A 17,636-nucleotide genomic window follows, 5' to 3' on the forward strand; every position below is an offset into this window, starting at 1 on the left:
TTTATTTTTCGTTGTGAATCAGTGACAGCGACATCCATATATAGTATTTTCCAATATTCCTTGACAATTTGGCATTAAATATTTATATACCCGAAAGTATTTACTTGAAGTTTAAGGCAATATTTGAGACATAATAGAAAATGTGCTAGAGTTAGTATATTATTAGATCCCTGTAAGGATTTCCCCTGTGGGATGCAAGAGAGCTACAAGGAAATGGCCACTCTGTGTCCGAGCGAGAACAATGGGAATATTTTCGTGCTCATGAGAGATGGGGAAAGTGTCTGAGGAAGAAAGTTTTTTATTCTTAATTGATGAGATCCCTATATATTTAACTTTTGTTTTCAAAGTCATCCAACAGAGAACAGTGAAGTTATGGGAGTACTTAAGATGGTTAAAACATTTTATGTCAAGCTTCATTACCTTCCACTTTTAGGTATTTCTCCAACATTCACTGAAGTGTTAATGTTCATTTTATTAAAAGTCAAATGAAAGTTCCAAAATGATATTTAGTATGCTAATAATTCAAAGAAATTTAAAGATCATACGGAGAACTAATTTCACAAGTAAGTTTAGACTAAGGGGCTTACATACATTTTCTCCTGCTTTTGTCTCTAGAATTTAATGTTATTTGCCCACTATATCCAGTCCCTAAGTGGAACATTTTATGGGTAGCTAATCAGTGACAAGTTACCCCAATTTGAGAATTGCTGTGTGAGTTTAACAGACAAATAATAGAATCATGCATGATTTCAAATAGAAATTAACATAACAGTTGCTATGTTAATTTATATTTGAAATTACACATCATTCCATTATTACCTAGTAAGCAAGATTATATATATATATATATACTGATTTTGACAGTTAAAAACACATGTAGAAATCTCCTTTGAATGAGTTTTATTCAGGTAAATATAACATGAATAAGGTATGATATAAAAAAGCACTCATATATGTTTAAGTAACAAATATATTTTATATTTCCAGAAAGAAAACATAGTAAATTCATAATGAACTACCTCATAGCCTCTGGAGCTATTCTGTATTCCAAAGTGTGGCGTCCCAGGGTCTGGGCAGGTGTTATGAGCAGGATCTGAAATTTGTGATTTAAAAAGAAAACAGGGCACCAGATATAGTTATTATGGGAATTTTAACAGCTTTCACTAAAAGGTCTCATGAAACAGAGAAAACATTGTTTTGAGAAATGTGCAAGATGTTTTTCAGGGAAGTTAAAAATTAAATTGCTACTTTTATCTTCTCTTCAAGACATCTTTTTTAGATGTTAACTTTTAGACTTTAAGTAGTTCAGTATGTTCTTTTTATATAAGAGTAAGTACATTTTTTTCCATTCTCTGGCTTTTTTTCTATAGAAATATATTTGTTTGGTCAATGATATACTGTCTTCAATAATGATCTATCACTATCTTTTTGTTTATTAGTATTCAATTAATGGCCATCTCGTTTGGTTACCCATTACATTATTCTGAATTTCTTTAATTAATTTTCCTTAACATTTCAAAATGAAAAATATATTTACTGCTTCAAAATGGAAGCATATGGAAAACTAAGAGTGACATTTTTCAAAAAACACAGGACTTGGGTAACCCAGAAGCACTTCAGCTCTCTTATTTGCTGCTCTACAGTTACCAGTAGAAAAACAAAATAGATAACTTCTTAAAACTTGTTATCTAGAGCGACTAACCTTCTGCTACACTAACCTTTTTAGTGTAGAGATAGCTACTATATAGCAATAGTTTAAATCAAATGACAGCAAATATTCTTATAGTTAGAAAAAAATGCTTCAATGACAATATTTCTTTAATACTATCTTTATTTTGTAGGTGGATACTATTCAATTTCTTAGAAAATAATCAAGACTAATTATTACTTTTTTAGTAACAATTAGTAGAACACCCATTATTCTGCTTAGTAAATCTCAATGAACAAAATTAACCCAGCGATAAAACTTGACTCTGCAGCAATGATACAACAGCAAGACTGTCTCTCTGGGGAGGGCTGCTTTAGAGAATGTTCCTAACTGCACCTTTCCCCTAACAATGCAATTGGCAGTTAAGGTAGACAGCGGAGACAGCCACTGAGGTCAGAGAACAAAGCCTAGTAGCTACTTTAGCAGACTTCTGACTTATTTTGCATGATTTAAAAGAGGCAGCACATCAGTTTAGCTGATTAGTGTGCAATCCTATTCAGTGCAAAGAATATTACCTTGTACAGAAAATTGTCTGTGGAAACACTTTCTATGTAATCACAAATGACCCAATTTTGGAATGAAGTGTCCTCATCTCCAAATACTCCCAAGTATCACCAGGGCTGTATTATAATTATTACCAATGCAGGTGGGTTGTATGCCGCTCCATGTGCCGTCAGCTTGGCAGATTCTTCTTGAGGATCCCACGAGTATAAATGGAGATTTGCACTGGAAGAAGACTTCGGACTTATAGGTGAAACTTTTCCCACTAAGTCGTCCTTCTGCGGGGATGCCAGGGTCTCCGCAGAACACAGCTATGGAAGATAATCAGGAAGAGGTCAGCCTTCAACGTCCCTGGATCAGCTTCACCAATTGAACTTGGTAACTAGTTTCTGTTAAATCTTTAGCTTTAACTATTAAACAAGAAAAAGACTAAAAGGAGGCCAGGCGTGGTGGCTCACGCCTGTAATCCCAACACTTTGGGAGGTGGAGGCAGGCGGATCGCTTGAGCTCAGGAGTTGGAGACCAGCCTGGGCAATATGGCGAAATCTATGTCTACAACAAATACAAAAATTAGCTGGGTGTGGTGGCATACACCTGTAGTCCCAGCTACTCGGGAGGCTGAGGTGGGAGGATGGCTTGAGCCCGAGAGATTGAGGCTGCAGGGAGCTATGATTGAACCACTGCACTCCATCCTGGGCAATAGCATGGGGCCCTGTCTCAGAAAAGAGACTCTGCCCTTAGGCAACACAGTCTCAAGTTTGAGTTTTTGTGTATTTTAGCGCTATTATTACCCACCAGGAAGGTCCTCAGATTGTAACCTTAGGATGTGCCCTGGTTATCCGTCCCTGTTGCAGACCTGCGGTGGGCGGAACAAATTCTGCTGTAGAACTTACGCAGGCACTGGGGGATCTCTCCTTTCCACACCCCGGGACCTTCACAGGAGAGGATGGTGGAGTGAGAGAGCTGGTAACCGTCCATGCAGCTGTAACTTATGCTGGAGCCCCAGCGGAAATCAGTTCCCTCCACTGTTCCATTCTGCACTGGCGGCGGCTGAGGACACAGCACGGCTATTTCCAAAGAACAAACAAGATCAACATTCCGGAGCTCCCGCTGCAGCTGTGATGTTCAAACGATTCACATTTTAATTTTACCTGAATTACAAATGACATCTACATAGGTTTTTAAAAAAATAATAATAAAAGAATTGCCAAGGAAGACAGTACATCAAAATAACAAAAATTTTTTTAGAATATTTCTTCATTAATATCGATGAAGTATATAAAAGCAAAGTCAAGTCAAAACATATAGGATTGAACATGACAGTCCCAATATATACAAGGCCAAGAAAGGAAGAAACGTTCTTGTTTAATTTGTGTCTTTTTATGATGGTTACCAAGGACAATTCGAAAGAGGATTTGGTCAGATGACACAAATTTATAGGCACAGATGGTAAGAATTTTTCTGGCCATCTGTATTTTTTATTTAAAGATGGCATATAGTTTCCAAAAGACACAGTCGGTCCATCTATTTACTGAATATATTTTTTTAGAAATGCCTGAATGGTTAAAGAAGATGCTGTGAAATACCATTTGCGAGTGTTTCATCACAGCCTTGGAGCCTGATGTCTACTTTACAGGGCTGAGAAGCAAGAACATGGTTTCTAGGGAGGATTTCCCCGAGGGTGATGTCACCACAGAGCCACTTTCCCCACTCCAGAAATTATACTAAAATGCACAACGGGGGACAAAAATCCAAAAGCCACTGTCTAAAATCCTTCTTCTCTGAAGATACAAAACTTCCCTAATTTTTGAAATGAATGGAAGTTTCCAAGTGACCCTGTAGGTAGCAGAAGGCACTACAAAATAATAACTGCCTGCATTTTGTGTGTTCAGGCTCATGCCTCCTCATGTGAGAAAGACATGCCAACACACAAATCACACATGCACACCCAAAAGTTGGAAATGGGTCCTTCTCTCACCACTCAACCTTCTACTGATCTGTTCACTCATTCAACAAATCCTTCCTGAGACCCCACAGCGAGGGCTGGGGAAATGCGTGCTCTGGCCCAAGGGAATGTCCAGGGGGAGGCCCCAGTTGGAAGAGACCTGAGTTACATGGGTCCCCTGGGGGAGGGGGGAATGGGAGGAGACAAGTTCAAGGAGAGACAGAGAGAGAAAGAGGTCCCATCTGGTAGGGCCTTGCTGGCCGTGGCGTTGTTATAAACACAATGGGTACTAGAAAGAGGATAAAAATCCACAAAATTATGCATGAAGTGTATTTTATTGGCAATTTCCATCATGACCATTTGACCTGAACACTGCCAACACAACCTAGTGCATTTTCATTAAACATTTATTTAGCGTCTGCTATTTAACAGGTGTAGTATTAAGTTATGATACAAAGAAGGGAAGGCAATGAGATCCTTTGACTCTACTGAGAGAGGAAAGCAGGATGGTCCAAGAACACACCCATGTCAGAAGAGAGAGAAAGCAATATTTTTGAGCATTCAGGTCACATTTAAGCCTCTGCCACATTTAACCATGTGTCTTGCAGAACTCACTGAAGATGAAACCTTCTCCATTAAGCTACTGAGTGTCCTAACTCTCCCTCTCTCAGTATTTTATTTGTTCCTAGTCTAATAAAGAGGAGAATGCCACCTTCTTATGTTTGGTCACTGACAGCTTTCAAGCCCCTCTCTCCCCCTCTTCTTCTTGTCCTTCCTCTGCACCAGCTGATAAGAAAGTCTGGATAGTTCTTTGCTTCTGGTAAATAAACCGTCACCATGCAAATCCCTGGCCCTTGCACAGCCCTCACTCAGCCCTGCTCCCTGGTCACTGTAAGAGCCAAGCCCACCCACTCTGCTTTACTGAAGCCACCTTGACGGGTTTAGCCTGTCTTGATTCGCCCAGAGGGTCCAGTCACATAAGTCATAAACCTCTTCCTGCCTTCTCGGCGAGTGTCATCTTCAGTCACGGCAACCAAACCCCATGAAACATCACAGTGCTAACACTCTCTACCAGTACTCTGCCATTATTAGGTGATTGGCTCATCTCTCCAACCTGCATCTAAGTTCCTACAGTTAGATTCACCACGCCACGAACACCTCACACAGCCAGGGTCACACGTTTACCCAGGACAGCAAGGCACTGGGGTTCAGACACAGACTCTAGGGGTGGCGTGACTGTCACTGAACCCTGACATCTCCAGTTCCTGGTTTGTGATCCTAAGCCTTTTCCTCTACCTCTCTATCAGTTAGTTTTTCCATCTGTAAAACTGAGATTAAAGTATTACAAAAATAAAGTGACTTAATAGTTGCAAATTGGTGTTTAAGAATTCCTAGCCCCTAGTAGGACTACACAAATGCTGGCAAAATTAAACAAAGCATAATTCAATAAAGACTTCTATACATATCTGTAAAATCCAAAGAGTCACAAAACAAACCTTTGCAGACAGGTTTGCTCTGATTCCACGTGCCGTCTTTGGTACAGCGAATAGTGGCAGATGTGACCGGTTCCATGAGATAGCCTGGGTTACACTGATAGCTCACAGTCTTGTTGAAGGTGAAGTCGGTCCCAAACTGGATGCCATTTGCTAGTGTGCCTGGATCCCCACAACTTATAACTAATAAACAGGTAACAGGAAAGAACCAGAGAAATTCATTTACCATGAAATGAATTAGTCACCATTTCTATTCAAGATACTGTCTCTGAGCTGCTATTCACAGTGGTTAAGCAGTGAATTAATAAAGCAATACTACCCTGTGTTTGACGATTTCACTGACCCGCTGTCAGAAGGAACACTTGTATTTTGAGAATCACTGATTTCTATTCTGTTGGCAGCTGGCTGTCAGATGCTGACTTCCACCCCTTGACTAGCCCCTAATTAGGCATGGTGTGTAATCAGAAAGATGAAGCCTGCAGCCAGAGAACCAAAGACATTTCTTCTTTCTCTGCAGACCCAATGGTCTACAGACAAAGTCTTGACTTTTTTTTGGTCTCAATTTTAGTGTTCGACTGAACTGGCCTTTTAAAGTAGCTTCAGCCATACGAATAAGCAAGTGGAAAAAAATCTTAAAGTACCTAAGAAATACAGTCACAATATCACACATAGTTTTCCCTTTTTTCCTCTATGAATTAAAAATAAAAAAACAGTATAACACCTTAAAGTCATTTTTTTTTTTCCAATGGAGTGAATTTCATAGTAACGTCTGAGTCTACTGTGATGTCTGGTTACTAACTTGTGCAGTCGGGAGCAGTGCCTGTCCAGGTCCCATTGGCTGTGCAATGCCGCGTCATGAGCCCTGAGGTCTTGTAGCCTTCCCAGCAGGCATAGATGACCGAGCTGGAGAACAGAATGCCATCACTACTGACAATCATTCCGTTGGTGGGCGTGCCAGGGTTGCCACAGGACACGGCTGTTAGGCAAACAAGAACAACACCACACACAGTGAGTGACCCAGCATGAAAATGGCAAACACAGGAGACCAATGGGTATCAATGCAATAGACTACACATGTATTACAAACTCACAGCACACAATCCTATGGAAGTTCCTTAACATATGTCTTACTATGGCTCATATGTTTATTTTATTGATAAGCTACAAATATAAAAATAACCTTTCAATTCGTCTTTTCTAAAGTGAATTATTTCTAAACAAATTAAAACACGAGTTAAAGCACCAAAAGTTCAAGGCCTTGTTATTCAGGGACTGAATGTTTTTAATAGCCCTGCTATTTGGGGATTGAATGTTTTTAATAGCATTGCTATTTGGGGATTGAATGTTGTTAATGCCATGACAGATTTGTTGTGATTTTTAAAAAAGAATATCTACGATATTAGTAACACAGAAGCATCTTCCTTTATGTAATCACTGTGTTTTTTAAAATCTAGGCAATTCAGGTCCTATTTTACATCTCCAGGAGAATTCACTTTGGAAAATAAAGAATGCCTCAGAAGTATGAACGACTGTACTTGAACTGCTTTGTAAAATGATGTCCTCAATATTACCAGCTCTAATAGCAGCTGTGTTAATTGGCTTTGACATGACTGAACTTTACATTTCTCTCAAAAGGCTCCTAATGCCATGTACAGGCAATAAGGCCTCAATTAACGATGGTCAGTGCAACAGGTCTACACTCTGTGCCTATTTTTTACGCTCTTTAGTTAGTAAACAAAAGCAAGCTCGGCTGCCGCTGGGTACGTTTCAGGGTGAACATTTCAATCTATAATTTTTTTTTTTGCCTTTTTTAGTTGAGCCTATTTACCAGAAAGATTGCTACATTTTCTCCTTAGCGCTGTTGTGATAATATACAATAGGTAGGTAAATAAAGGATGTGACCCTTGGCTGGTTTTAATAACAAGAATATATATCATGAGACTGCCTCTGAGCTGATCAAAATATTTAAAAATACTTTTGCACATTTAACTGATCCAATTTCAAATCTGGCCTGGGGAACAAAGATATATTTTTCTTGAAAAAACATGGAAGAAAACATACTGCAAAATTTGCTCAGCACAGAGCAGTCACTGTACTGGGAGTTGAGGGACTACCCTTCTTATCACATAGAAATAATGCACTCATGCTCAGGTTGAACTGGATCTTGTTTGAAAAAATAGTACGAAGTGCATATGCTGGTGCTTCCTGGTCCCGTGCCAATGGCAGATAGAAGTACTCAATCACAGCCCTCTTCTCCGATGGTTCATGGTGTGACTTCCAATCCTTTCTAACACAGACCTATTAGTAGTTTTCTGGTTGGCATATGAGTTGGGATGTATTTACTAATCCAGAAGCAGATAATATTTAAGGCTCTCTAAAACTTGAAAGTTTTATGATAACTATATTTCAAAATTTCATATTGCAATAATTAAGGGTTGGACTATCCAAGACAACTATTAATTCAACAAACATATATTCATCACTTACTGTGCAACAGGTACTGTGTAGATGTGCTAATGGAAAGCCTGTCACAGAAAGGGATTCAGTTTGGTCCAATTCATAGTTTAACAAACCAAAAGAGGACACTGATGTTATTGTTACATTGTATTCTAATTATATTTGCTATTCAATTGTATGTCTAAATCTTCAAAAGCCACGTAGGTAGAACCAATACCTAAACAAGTCAAACAACCGGTGAAAAATTTCAATTTGGTTTGTAAGCAAACTAAAATGTTAGTTTGCTAATAATGTTAATCAATGAGTACCATCATAATGCTATCCTAATATTGAGACTGTCCCCTCAAATATTGTACTGTGGAAAGTAAAATTCATGATTAGTTTTTTTCTCTTTTTTTTGGCTGACAAAAACCACTTTCACTCACGGTTGTAACTGCGAAAATGACTAGAAGGCAATGTCAACATATCTGCTTTTATATCAATGCGATTATGTAAAATTATAAGAGAGGACAAAGACTAAAACAAAACAATAGATTAAATTTAGAAGAGAAAAAGGAAAAATAAATTAGAAGAGGAAAAGTAAACTGGAAGAAGAAAAATAAATTAAACTTTGCCATATTTTCTCTTTCCTGAGTTTATTTTCTTTTGAAATATACTTTTATAAAAAGTACATTTTGTTAATGTGACTTCTTCAGCTAAAACATAATTTTCTTTAACTCAGCATATAATAAAATAACATTATGCTTATTTTAAATATACTTTATTGTTTACAAATATTAGTACTGTTCATTTTGCATGCTACACGAGAAAAATTGATGTTAAATTGAGTTAAATAGATGTGAATATTTGCTCATGCAAGTTAAATAAACCTGAGCAATCAATTTAAATTCCTTAGATGTAGTGCCTTTCATCATAAAATGAGTATTATAAAAATACTTATTCCCGGCTGTTACAAAATTACCCACACTATATGTAAAATGCCTAGTGTGAGATCTGATGTATTAGTGATAGCAATGAGTTAGCTTGTAGCTTATGCTATTGTTATTTTCATCATCATCACTTTCTTACTTCTTGAGTAAAATGTAGCTTTATCATAATTTCATCTGAAAGAGAATTAAGAGTTCCCTAATACAGCTGAAACTAAATATTTTAGTTATATAATGCAACTTCATGAGATAGATCCATTTGAAATGTTAAGTTTGAGCCTATGATTAAAAGACTAGATAGCTAACAAAAGCAAATTTGATTTAATGTGAAGGAAATACATCTGCAATATAAATTCTTTCAGTTGAAGAATTTAAAAAGATTTTTCGTTTTGAACTATAATTTCCTCCTCCTTTTTACAATTTATTCAATTTACCATCAGTATCTAACTTTTTGACAGATTTAGAGGAAATAATTTCATCAGGTTTGCAATAATCTTAACTAGGGGATTAGTCAAGTCATAGCTAGTCATAGAAGCTACACTTCCTGGAAATGCAACCACTGGTTACACCCTTTTTCATTGAGAGGAACTCACACTTCAGTGATTTGGACCTATGATAACAAACAAAAAAATGTATTTCAAATTTTTGCTGGTGTGTGTGTGTTCAGTCACTGATTTTATGATTTTTATACATAATTTGTTGCCTTATTGGGTGTAACATATATTGCAGTGGGCTTATTCAGCTTCCCATGATGTCTGTATCATATAATGCAGTTTCAGAAGTAGTCAATTTTGTGGGGCATGATATATTTGAGAAATATTTTCAGCATTGCAACGTTTTTATAACTTATTTTGTGTATGCAGCTTTTAAGGGCTAAGTTTCTAATTTTTTTTCATAGAAAACTTTTAAATTTCTAACTTTAGAAAGCAAAATACAATTTTTAAAAATACTTTGCATTGCCTGAGTTAGATGGATTGGGAAGCGAAATGCAATTAAGCTCTCATTCAAATAAATTGATTAATGTGTACTTTGCTGGACTAGAACTCATAGTGTGCCTTCATAGCCCCAAAGAGGTGAGATTGCTAAGGAAAACATTGCTCACCCTCAACTGTTATAATTTTGTTCATCTTTTAAGTTTTCAAAACTGAAATACTTGAGGTAAACATGATACTGAATGTACAGTCTCAAGTGAATGGCCATCTTTGATAGAATATTTCATATTCCACTTTCTGGGAGTGTGAGAGTCTCTGCTCTTCATACACCAAGTTCAGGCTGCAAACCCGGGTTTAAGCTCAATTATTGCATTTAGTATTCTTGAAAACAGAAGGACAGTTCTGCTTTTTATCAGCATCAGATTCTATCTATAAAGTCTGAATAATTATTCCAGCATTCACTTATTGACATCCAGCCCTCTTTGTAACTATTGAGGAAATATTTTAAATTTCAATTAAAATACTGCCGATGATTGATCTTTCAGCCTCTCTGTTTTTAAACAAAGGAGAATTAAGATCCAGAACCAAGACTTTGTGATCACTACATAGAATCAGGTCTACAGCCAAAACGTCACAATTCCTAAACCAACCATGGTGCTTTTCAAAAATCCCGAATGATAAACGCTACGGATACGTTAAGCTACTGTTAAATGTGATTTGATAGAAAAGTTGATATTTTACTGTGGAAATTGTTTTAATTTATTGGCAACATTTTTCGTAACTCCACACTTTGTTATAACTACAGGATTAAACAAACTTCACAAAAAGATTGTAAGCCACTCTTATACACCCTTTAGTCAGATTCACCAACTGTTTACATTTTGCTCACTTTTTCTCTCTCTTTCTCTCTAAATATGTATTTTCTAATGTATTTGAGTGTAAGTTACAGACATGATGACTCTTTAGAGTTAAATGTATCAGTATGTATTTCCTAAGAACAAAGGCGTTGTCTTACATAACCATAGTACAATTATTAAAAGCATGAAATGTAACTTTGATGCAATGTTGTCTCATACACACCCATAATCTAATTCACTTCAAGCTCTTGGACATATTTTTAATAGTTGTCTTAGGGTCCTGTATTAGTTTGCCACCTAGATCATCTCAGAGTCAGACTCTACCATCTCAGTAACGCCTCTCATAACTCTCTTTTGCTCAGTGTAGGACCCAGTCCAAGACCACACATCGCATGTATTGGGTCTCTTAAATTTGAAAGAATTGCTCAGATGGTGTCTTTTCTGAACTTGACATTTCTTCGTGAGCACAGGCAAGCTGATTTGCTGCACGCCCCTAGGGTTTTGGGGGTTGTTATTGCTGCTGCTTCAGGATTCGATTCAGGTTATGCATTTCAGTGGCAATACCCTAGAAACGACAATGTCTCTTTTCAGTGCCTCATACCAGGAAGCATAGAACATCTCCTTGTTAAAATATTGGTGATAATGGTTTAAGCCCATAGGATTGCTTACCTAAAGTACCATATGAAAGAGTAGAAAACACTCTGGTTTTGGTGAGAAAACATTGCTCTCGTGCAAATTTTAATACTGAAATATCTACAAGATGAGAAGGAACTGAAAAAATCTGCATTTGATTAACAAATTTATATCAATTTATAGTGCCATACTTCAGTCAATAACAAAAGTATGATCCTGCAATTCATGACTATGGGTAACCATTTCTCATTACTAATCAGTGGTATTTGACCTAAGGCAACTTTTTTAGGGCCTAGTCTTCAGATTTATACTACTTTGATTGTCAAGAGGCAATTCAGAGTAAAAAATTATCTTGGATTATCATGTTTGTGTGCACATATGTGTATGCCTATATTATATGCATATATATACATATATAGTCAAAAATAGTCTTTCAGAAAAAATATGTACACTATGCATGGGCAAATATAATATATAAATATGCAAATATATGCACAAACATTCCTATATTAATATTTAGCATTATTTTATATGTGAAATTAATGTTACATAGGTTATATAATATAGATAGATCATATACATATATTATTTGTATTTACCTATATAGAATGTATAATACAATAAAGGCAGAAGTGGAGACAGTATAGTCAAGTACAAAAAATGAAGATTAAGGAAACTCAAGTTAAATTTCTCACAGTGATAGTGTATGCGAGCTTACTCAAGTTGGTAAAATTATTTGGAAAGTGTTTCATATATACAAAAATACATATTGAATTAATTTGTATAACCTTTTTAGACTGAAAGTTTAATTGAGGAGTTTGCTTGTAAAGAATTCCTAACATTTACAGTCCTATCTGTCTGAATTCTAAATCAGGTTTTGAACACCGAATACATGGTTACCATCACCTCTCATTTCACCTTTGCTCGAGGCTACATTTCTGATACACAGTGCGGTGTCTATAACGTGTCCGTGGCAATTCTTACTGTCATTACTGGAGCATACCACCACTTCCTACGATGCCTCTCAAACATTAGAATCAAGTAGACCCACTCCAAAATAGTTCATAGAATATAACCCCAGATTCCTGTGAAATAGAGTGCTCCACACACAGGGGCCACCAACAGATTGGAAATGACATGTGAAGGAAGCCTGCTTCCAGCCTGTGGAAATTCCCATCAGTGATCTGCATTGGTCCTGCTCGCTGCTCTGGAACCCCACTCACTCACCGCCAGGATCTAGAAAATGCTGGCAACACCACATATAGATTATCACTGGGAGAAGATTAGAAGCTCTCGTGTTATGAACTTTCAAACAATAAGCATGCGTGTGATGGGACCTGTGGACACTTGGAATACCTGCATGCACCCAGTCATGATTTCTGATGATGCTTCCACAAATATTGGGGGGAAAAGATTGAATTGTATAAATAGTACAAATCTCTAGAATTTTTGTAGAATTTTGCCAGGCATTTTAGAACGAGTTGTGTGGTTTTAACTTTCAAGGAGGACCTTAAGGCTTGTGGCTACTCACCCTCACACACTGGCTGCAGTCCTGACCATGACCCATTGAGCAAACACGTGCGTTCAGGGGAGCCCCTCAGCTGGTGCCCCATTTCACAGGAGAAGCGGAGAAGACTCTTTGTCTTAAATTCATCCCCAAGCCGAGACCCATGAGCTGGGGTCCCCGGATCACCACAGAATCCAGGATTATTTCCTATTGAAAAGAAACACATATGGCAATCCACAATTGTGTTAGACTTCTTTTGAGCAGAGTTATCACACTTGAAGATAATGAAAAGTTGTTGAAATTTGTATTTGACTTGAGTTACGGTTGCACAACATTCTGGCAATCTTGTAAGAAAGAATTTCTTTGTGATAGCCCCAAAATGAAAAGAATTTAGGATGTTACTCCTGTGTTACTAAATTCACAATAGCCTATTCAAATATGGTTGTGAGAATAAATGACATTTCCTTTGGAAGGAGGAAAATGCCAGGAATGGTAAATGCATCAAGTCTTCACTGAAAAGGTAGGTACAGAGAGCAAAAGGAAAACAGGGCTTTAGGTAAACTGTGAAAAAAAAAAAAAAAAGTCAAATGAGAGGTTTAGTTCTTCAGAATTGTGTCCACAGTTGCTGGTTCGCTGAATTTTAGTTGTTTAAGAAACATTCGTGAAAAAAATAAAGGTAATTTTTTTTTTCAAAGAGGACCCATGTAGTTAATGATGGGAGAGGTGGGGAAAATTAACCACATAAAAAAGAATAAAGAGCAAACAGGGACACATGGAGCCATGGCCGGCAAACTTCCTCACAAATGAGATCCAGACACTCCTGAGAACCCTGGAGGAGAACATTTAAAGTAATGGTGTCTAACGATTATGGCGAAGATGAAGACAGTATCTATAAGAGCGGCGTATTTGGCTAGAAATGGAATAATAATTTCAAATAAATGCATAATTATAGTGCATTTCAAATAACTGTAAATCATCATTATTTGAAATCACTATTTGAAAAGTCATTTGACATCTGTAATTCTGTCAGTTCACTTGTAAGCCCCTCACCTGTGCAGTGGGGCAGTGCCCCGCTCCAGTGACTGCCCTCCTGGCACACTCTCGTGTCGTTGCCTACGAGGCTCTGGCTCCCTCTGCATGAGTAGTGCACGACGGCACCATAGGTAAACAGCTCTCCAGTGAGGACGGCGTTGGCAGGGACCCCTGGGTGTCCACATGATATAGCTTAAGAAAAAAGATAAAACATCTGAGTACATCCTTCCAGTTAAACCACTTTGTATTGGAAAATCTCCCATAGAGACACCCATACTGACATCATCTATTAAAGAAAAACACCTAAATATTCTGGTACTTATGTAATTTGTGAAAACTACCAATTTTCAGATGACACTTCCTCCCCAAATTTCTTTACTGAAAAGGAAAGGTTCTGTTTATGAAGTTTTTGTTTTGCTAAGGTAGCTTTGCTTATGGTGGAAATTTACATGTGGATTTTCAAGGAGATAGCCATACTGCCTACATTTTTCCATCGACCCTTAACTATATTTCAAATGAACAGTATTATAGGAAATTTGAGAAAGTAACATGGCTCCATTAAAACAATTTCCACTATGTTTTCAGTTAATATGACAATCATATGCTTTGCTTGGAAACATGATTCTATCAAATCTGCTTAATCTTCAAGCTCACATGTCTAAGAAAACCATTCTAACAATTACTCTTTGAATAAGGGGCAGTCTAATATGTATAAGTAAAATAATAATACTCAATTATTGATTCATTTATTCCTCAAATTGTTCTATAAAATAATCTCAGTATTTCCATTCATTTCCTTAAAATTATACCAAATCAGGCCCAAACTCTATTTATAAATATCCTTCAAAAAGGCAAATTCTGTAATCCAGATTAATATAGGATAGTGAAGATTTATTTTTCCTTTACTGTACTGTATCAAATGAGGGCTAGCAATGGACAAATTTTTATCTATATGCAAAAATAACTAACTGAATTGAGACTACCAAGGAGTTACTCAAAGGCGACCGCTTTAGTATCCTAGAGTAATTCCATTTGGTAACGAGACACCCAGAAGGGTTATCAACCAGAGAGGTAGATCTGAACGCCTGGAAGCCATGGTCATCCCCTGAGTCACATCAGCCGTCACTTTCTGTCTTACATGGACATTGATTCATTGGAGAACTAGATTTTATCCACATAGAGTCCTTAAAAGAAGCCAGTGAGACCTGAAACAGTGAAATGCTGGATAAATGACCATTTCCAGGTGAAATAAAATTTACATTTTATTTAAATTTTAACCTTCAGTGAAATAATATCACAGCAAAATCAGACATGGAGCTCAGCTGCTCTAGAGCATGGAAAAGCAAATGCACCCCGAGATCTTTGGATTCCCAAAGTCACGGCAATTCCAACTGTTAATGACACCAAGCAGAGTGAACTGGCCACCTAGGAAAAGGAGAGCCAGCTAAACCCCAGCTCCTGGAGATTTATTTGAAGCACATCAGCATCAGTACAAAACCAAATGGAAGTCTCACACAAGCCAGGAGAGATGTAAAAGAAATGTTCTGGGAAAGACAAAAACAAAACTAAACCAATTTCTATGAAAAATTCCCATGTGTGAAGGCAAGGAAGATGAGAACACAGACATAATTTGAAGACCGTAACACATTTATAGATGCATTTTTTGTTACCTAAGGCTGAGAATTTTTTTGAAAGTAATCACTGTTGTTCTCCACAGGAATTAATTGTATTGTTGAAGTTAGAATTTGAGACGAGTTTCTGTGTAGATTAGAGGAATGTGAGGGAAACTCACTTGGAGAAAAAAAAATCTGCAACACTAACCCATTCTCAAAATACACTTCACAATGCTATAACTGAAAAGGCAAGAGGCATTATCACTTTTATTGTGTGTGTGGTAGATCCGATTCATAATGTAAGTGCCATTTCCTTCCTCATTTCTATTTTTGTTTTTTTAGAGATGGGGATTTATTTGTTGGCCAGCCTGGAGTACAGTGGTGCAATCGTAACTCCTGGCCTCAAGTGATCCTCCCACCTCAGCCTCCCAATGTGCTGGGACTATAGGCATGTGCCACCATGCCCCACTAGTTTTTAATTATTTTATTTTCTGTAGAGATGGAGTCTGGTTAGGTTGTCCAAGTTGATCTAGAACTCTTGGCCTCCCAAAATGCTGCGATTACAGGTGTGAGTCACCGCACCTGGCCTCCACTTTCTTTATGGATGCAAAATGCATAGGACAAAGATCAGATTTTGATTTTAAGGACTGCTTTGCTTCTGCCTAATTTCAAAAAAACTAAAGAGAGTAATACGTTTTCCTAAATCTTCAGACTATGATCTTAAGACATGATTCTCTTTTAGCTAACAGCCAATCTGATTTTTTTTTTTCAAGTGAAAGAAAATAACACTTTGGCTCTTTGGGTAAAATGATATATTCCTGCTAATCTTCATGGTCTAAAATACACTGACAATAAGGCTGTAAGAGGGGCCATAAGGTTCATCTATAATTTTCTCTGCCCAGAAGAGCACATCCATTTTTCAGAGCCATATCCCTTCCCCTGATTTAAAGATTCAATTCACAAGCCAATTACTATCAGGATATGAGTGAGGTTTTTTTTAAAAAAAAAAAAAGAAAGAAAGAAAAAAGATTTAATAACAACTTTACTCATGTATTTATTTTTTATTTTTATTTAAGTTCTGGGATGCACGTGCAGGATGTGCAGGTTTGTTACGCAGGGAAATGTGCGCCATGGCGGTTTGCTGCACCTATCAACCCATCACCTAGGTACTAAGCCCCACATGCATTAGCTATTTATCCTGATGCTCTCCCTCCCCCTGCCCTACTGACAGGCCTCAGTGAGTGTTGTTCCTCTCCCTGTGTCTATGTGTTCAGCTCCTACTTATAAGTGACAATTTGTAGTGTTTGGTTTTCTCTTCCTGCATTAAGTCTGCAGAGGATAATGGCTTCCAAGCTCCACCCATGTCTCTGCAAAGGATATAATCTCATTCTTTTTTATGGCTGCATCATATTCCATGGTGTGTATGTACCACATTTTCTTTATTCAGTGTTTTACTGATGGGCACTTGGGTTGATTCCATGTGTTGTTATTGTGAATAGTGCTGCAGTGAACATATGCATGAATGTATCATGGGATCTAACTAAAGAGCTTCTGTACTGCAAAAGAAACTACCATCAGAGTGAACACACAACCAACAGAATGGATGAAAATTGTTGCAATCTATCCATCTGACAAAGGTCTAATCTCCAGAATCTACAAGGAACTTAAATAAATTTACAAGAAAAAAACAACCCCATTAAAAAGTGGGCAAAGGACATGAACAGACACTTCTCAAAAGAAGACATTTATGTGGCCAATAAACATATGAATAAAGCTCAACATCACCGATCATAAGAGAAATGCAAATCAAAACTACAATGAGATACCATCTCATGCCTGTCAGAATGGCAATTATTAAAAAGTCAAGAAACAACAGATGCTGGCGAGGCTGTGGAGAAATAGGAATGCTTTTACACTGTTGGTGGAATGTAAATTAGTTGAACCATTTTGGAAGACAGTGTAGTGATTCCTCAAAGACCTAGAATAAGAAATACCATTTGACCCAGCAATCCCACTACTAGGTATATACCCA

The 17,636-nt window shown here is 37.3% G+C and overlaps 1 protein-coding gene across 1 annotated transcript in view; it reads right to left on the reverse strand.

The window, feature by feature from the left end:
• The window catches only part of CSMD1 (CUB and Sushi multiple domains 1), a 2,090,911-nt gene that overhangs the window by 24,784 nt on the left and 2,048,491 nt on the right, over positions 1 to 17,636 (reverse strand). The window contains exons 56-62 of the mRNA XM_054498773.1: positions 14,010 to 14,183; positions 12,984 to 13,166; positions 6,447 to 6,623; positions 5,651 to 5,830; positions 3,103 to 3,276; positions 2,347 to 2,520; positions 1,020 to 1,093 (exon numbers count right to left, since the gene is read on the reverse strand). Of these exons, the coding sequence (XP_054354748.1) occupies positions 1,020 to 1,093; positions 2,347 to 2,520; positions 3,103 to 3,276; positions 5,651 to 5,830; positions 6,447 to 6,623; positions 12,984 to 13,166; positions 14,010 to 14,183 (1,136 nt within the window). The remainder of the gene's footprint in view (positions 1 to 1,019; positions 1,094 to 2,346; positions 2,521 to 3,102; positions 3,277 to 5,650; positions 5,831 to 6,446; positions 6,624 to 12,983; positions 13,167 to 14,009; positions 14,184 to 17,636) is intronic.

This window comes from Pongo pygmaeus, chromosome 7, assembly GCF_028885625.2.
Source record: "Pongo pygmaeus isolate AG05252 chromosome 7, NHGRI_mPonPyg2-v2.0_pri, whole genome shotgun sequence".
NCBI lineage: Eukaryota > Metazoa > Chordata > Mammalia > Primates > Hominidae > Pongo > Pongo pygmaeus.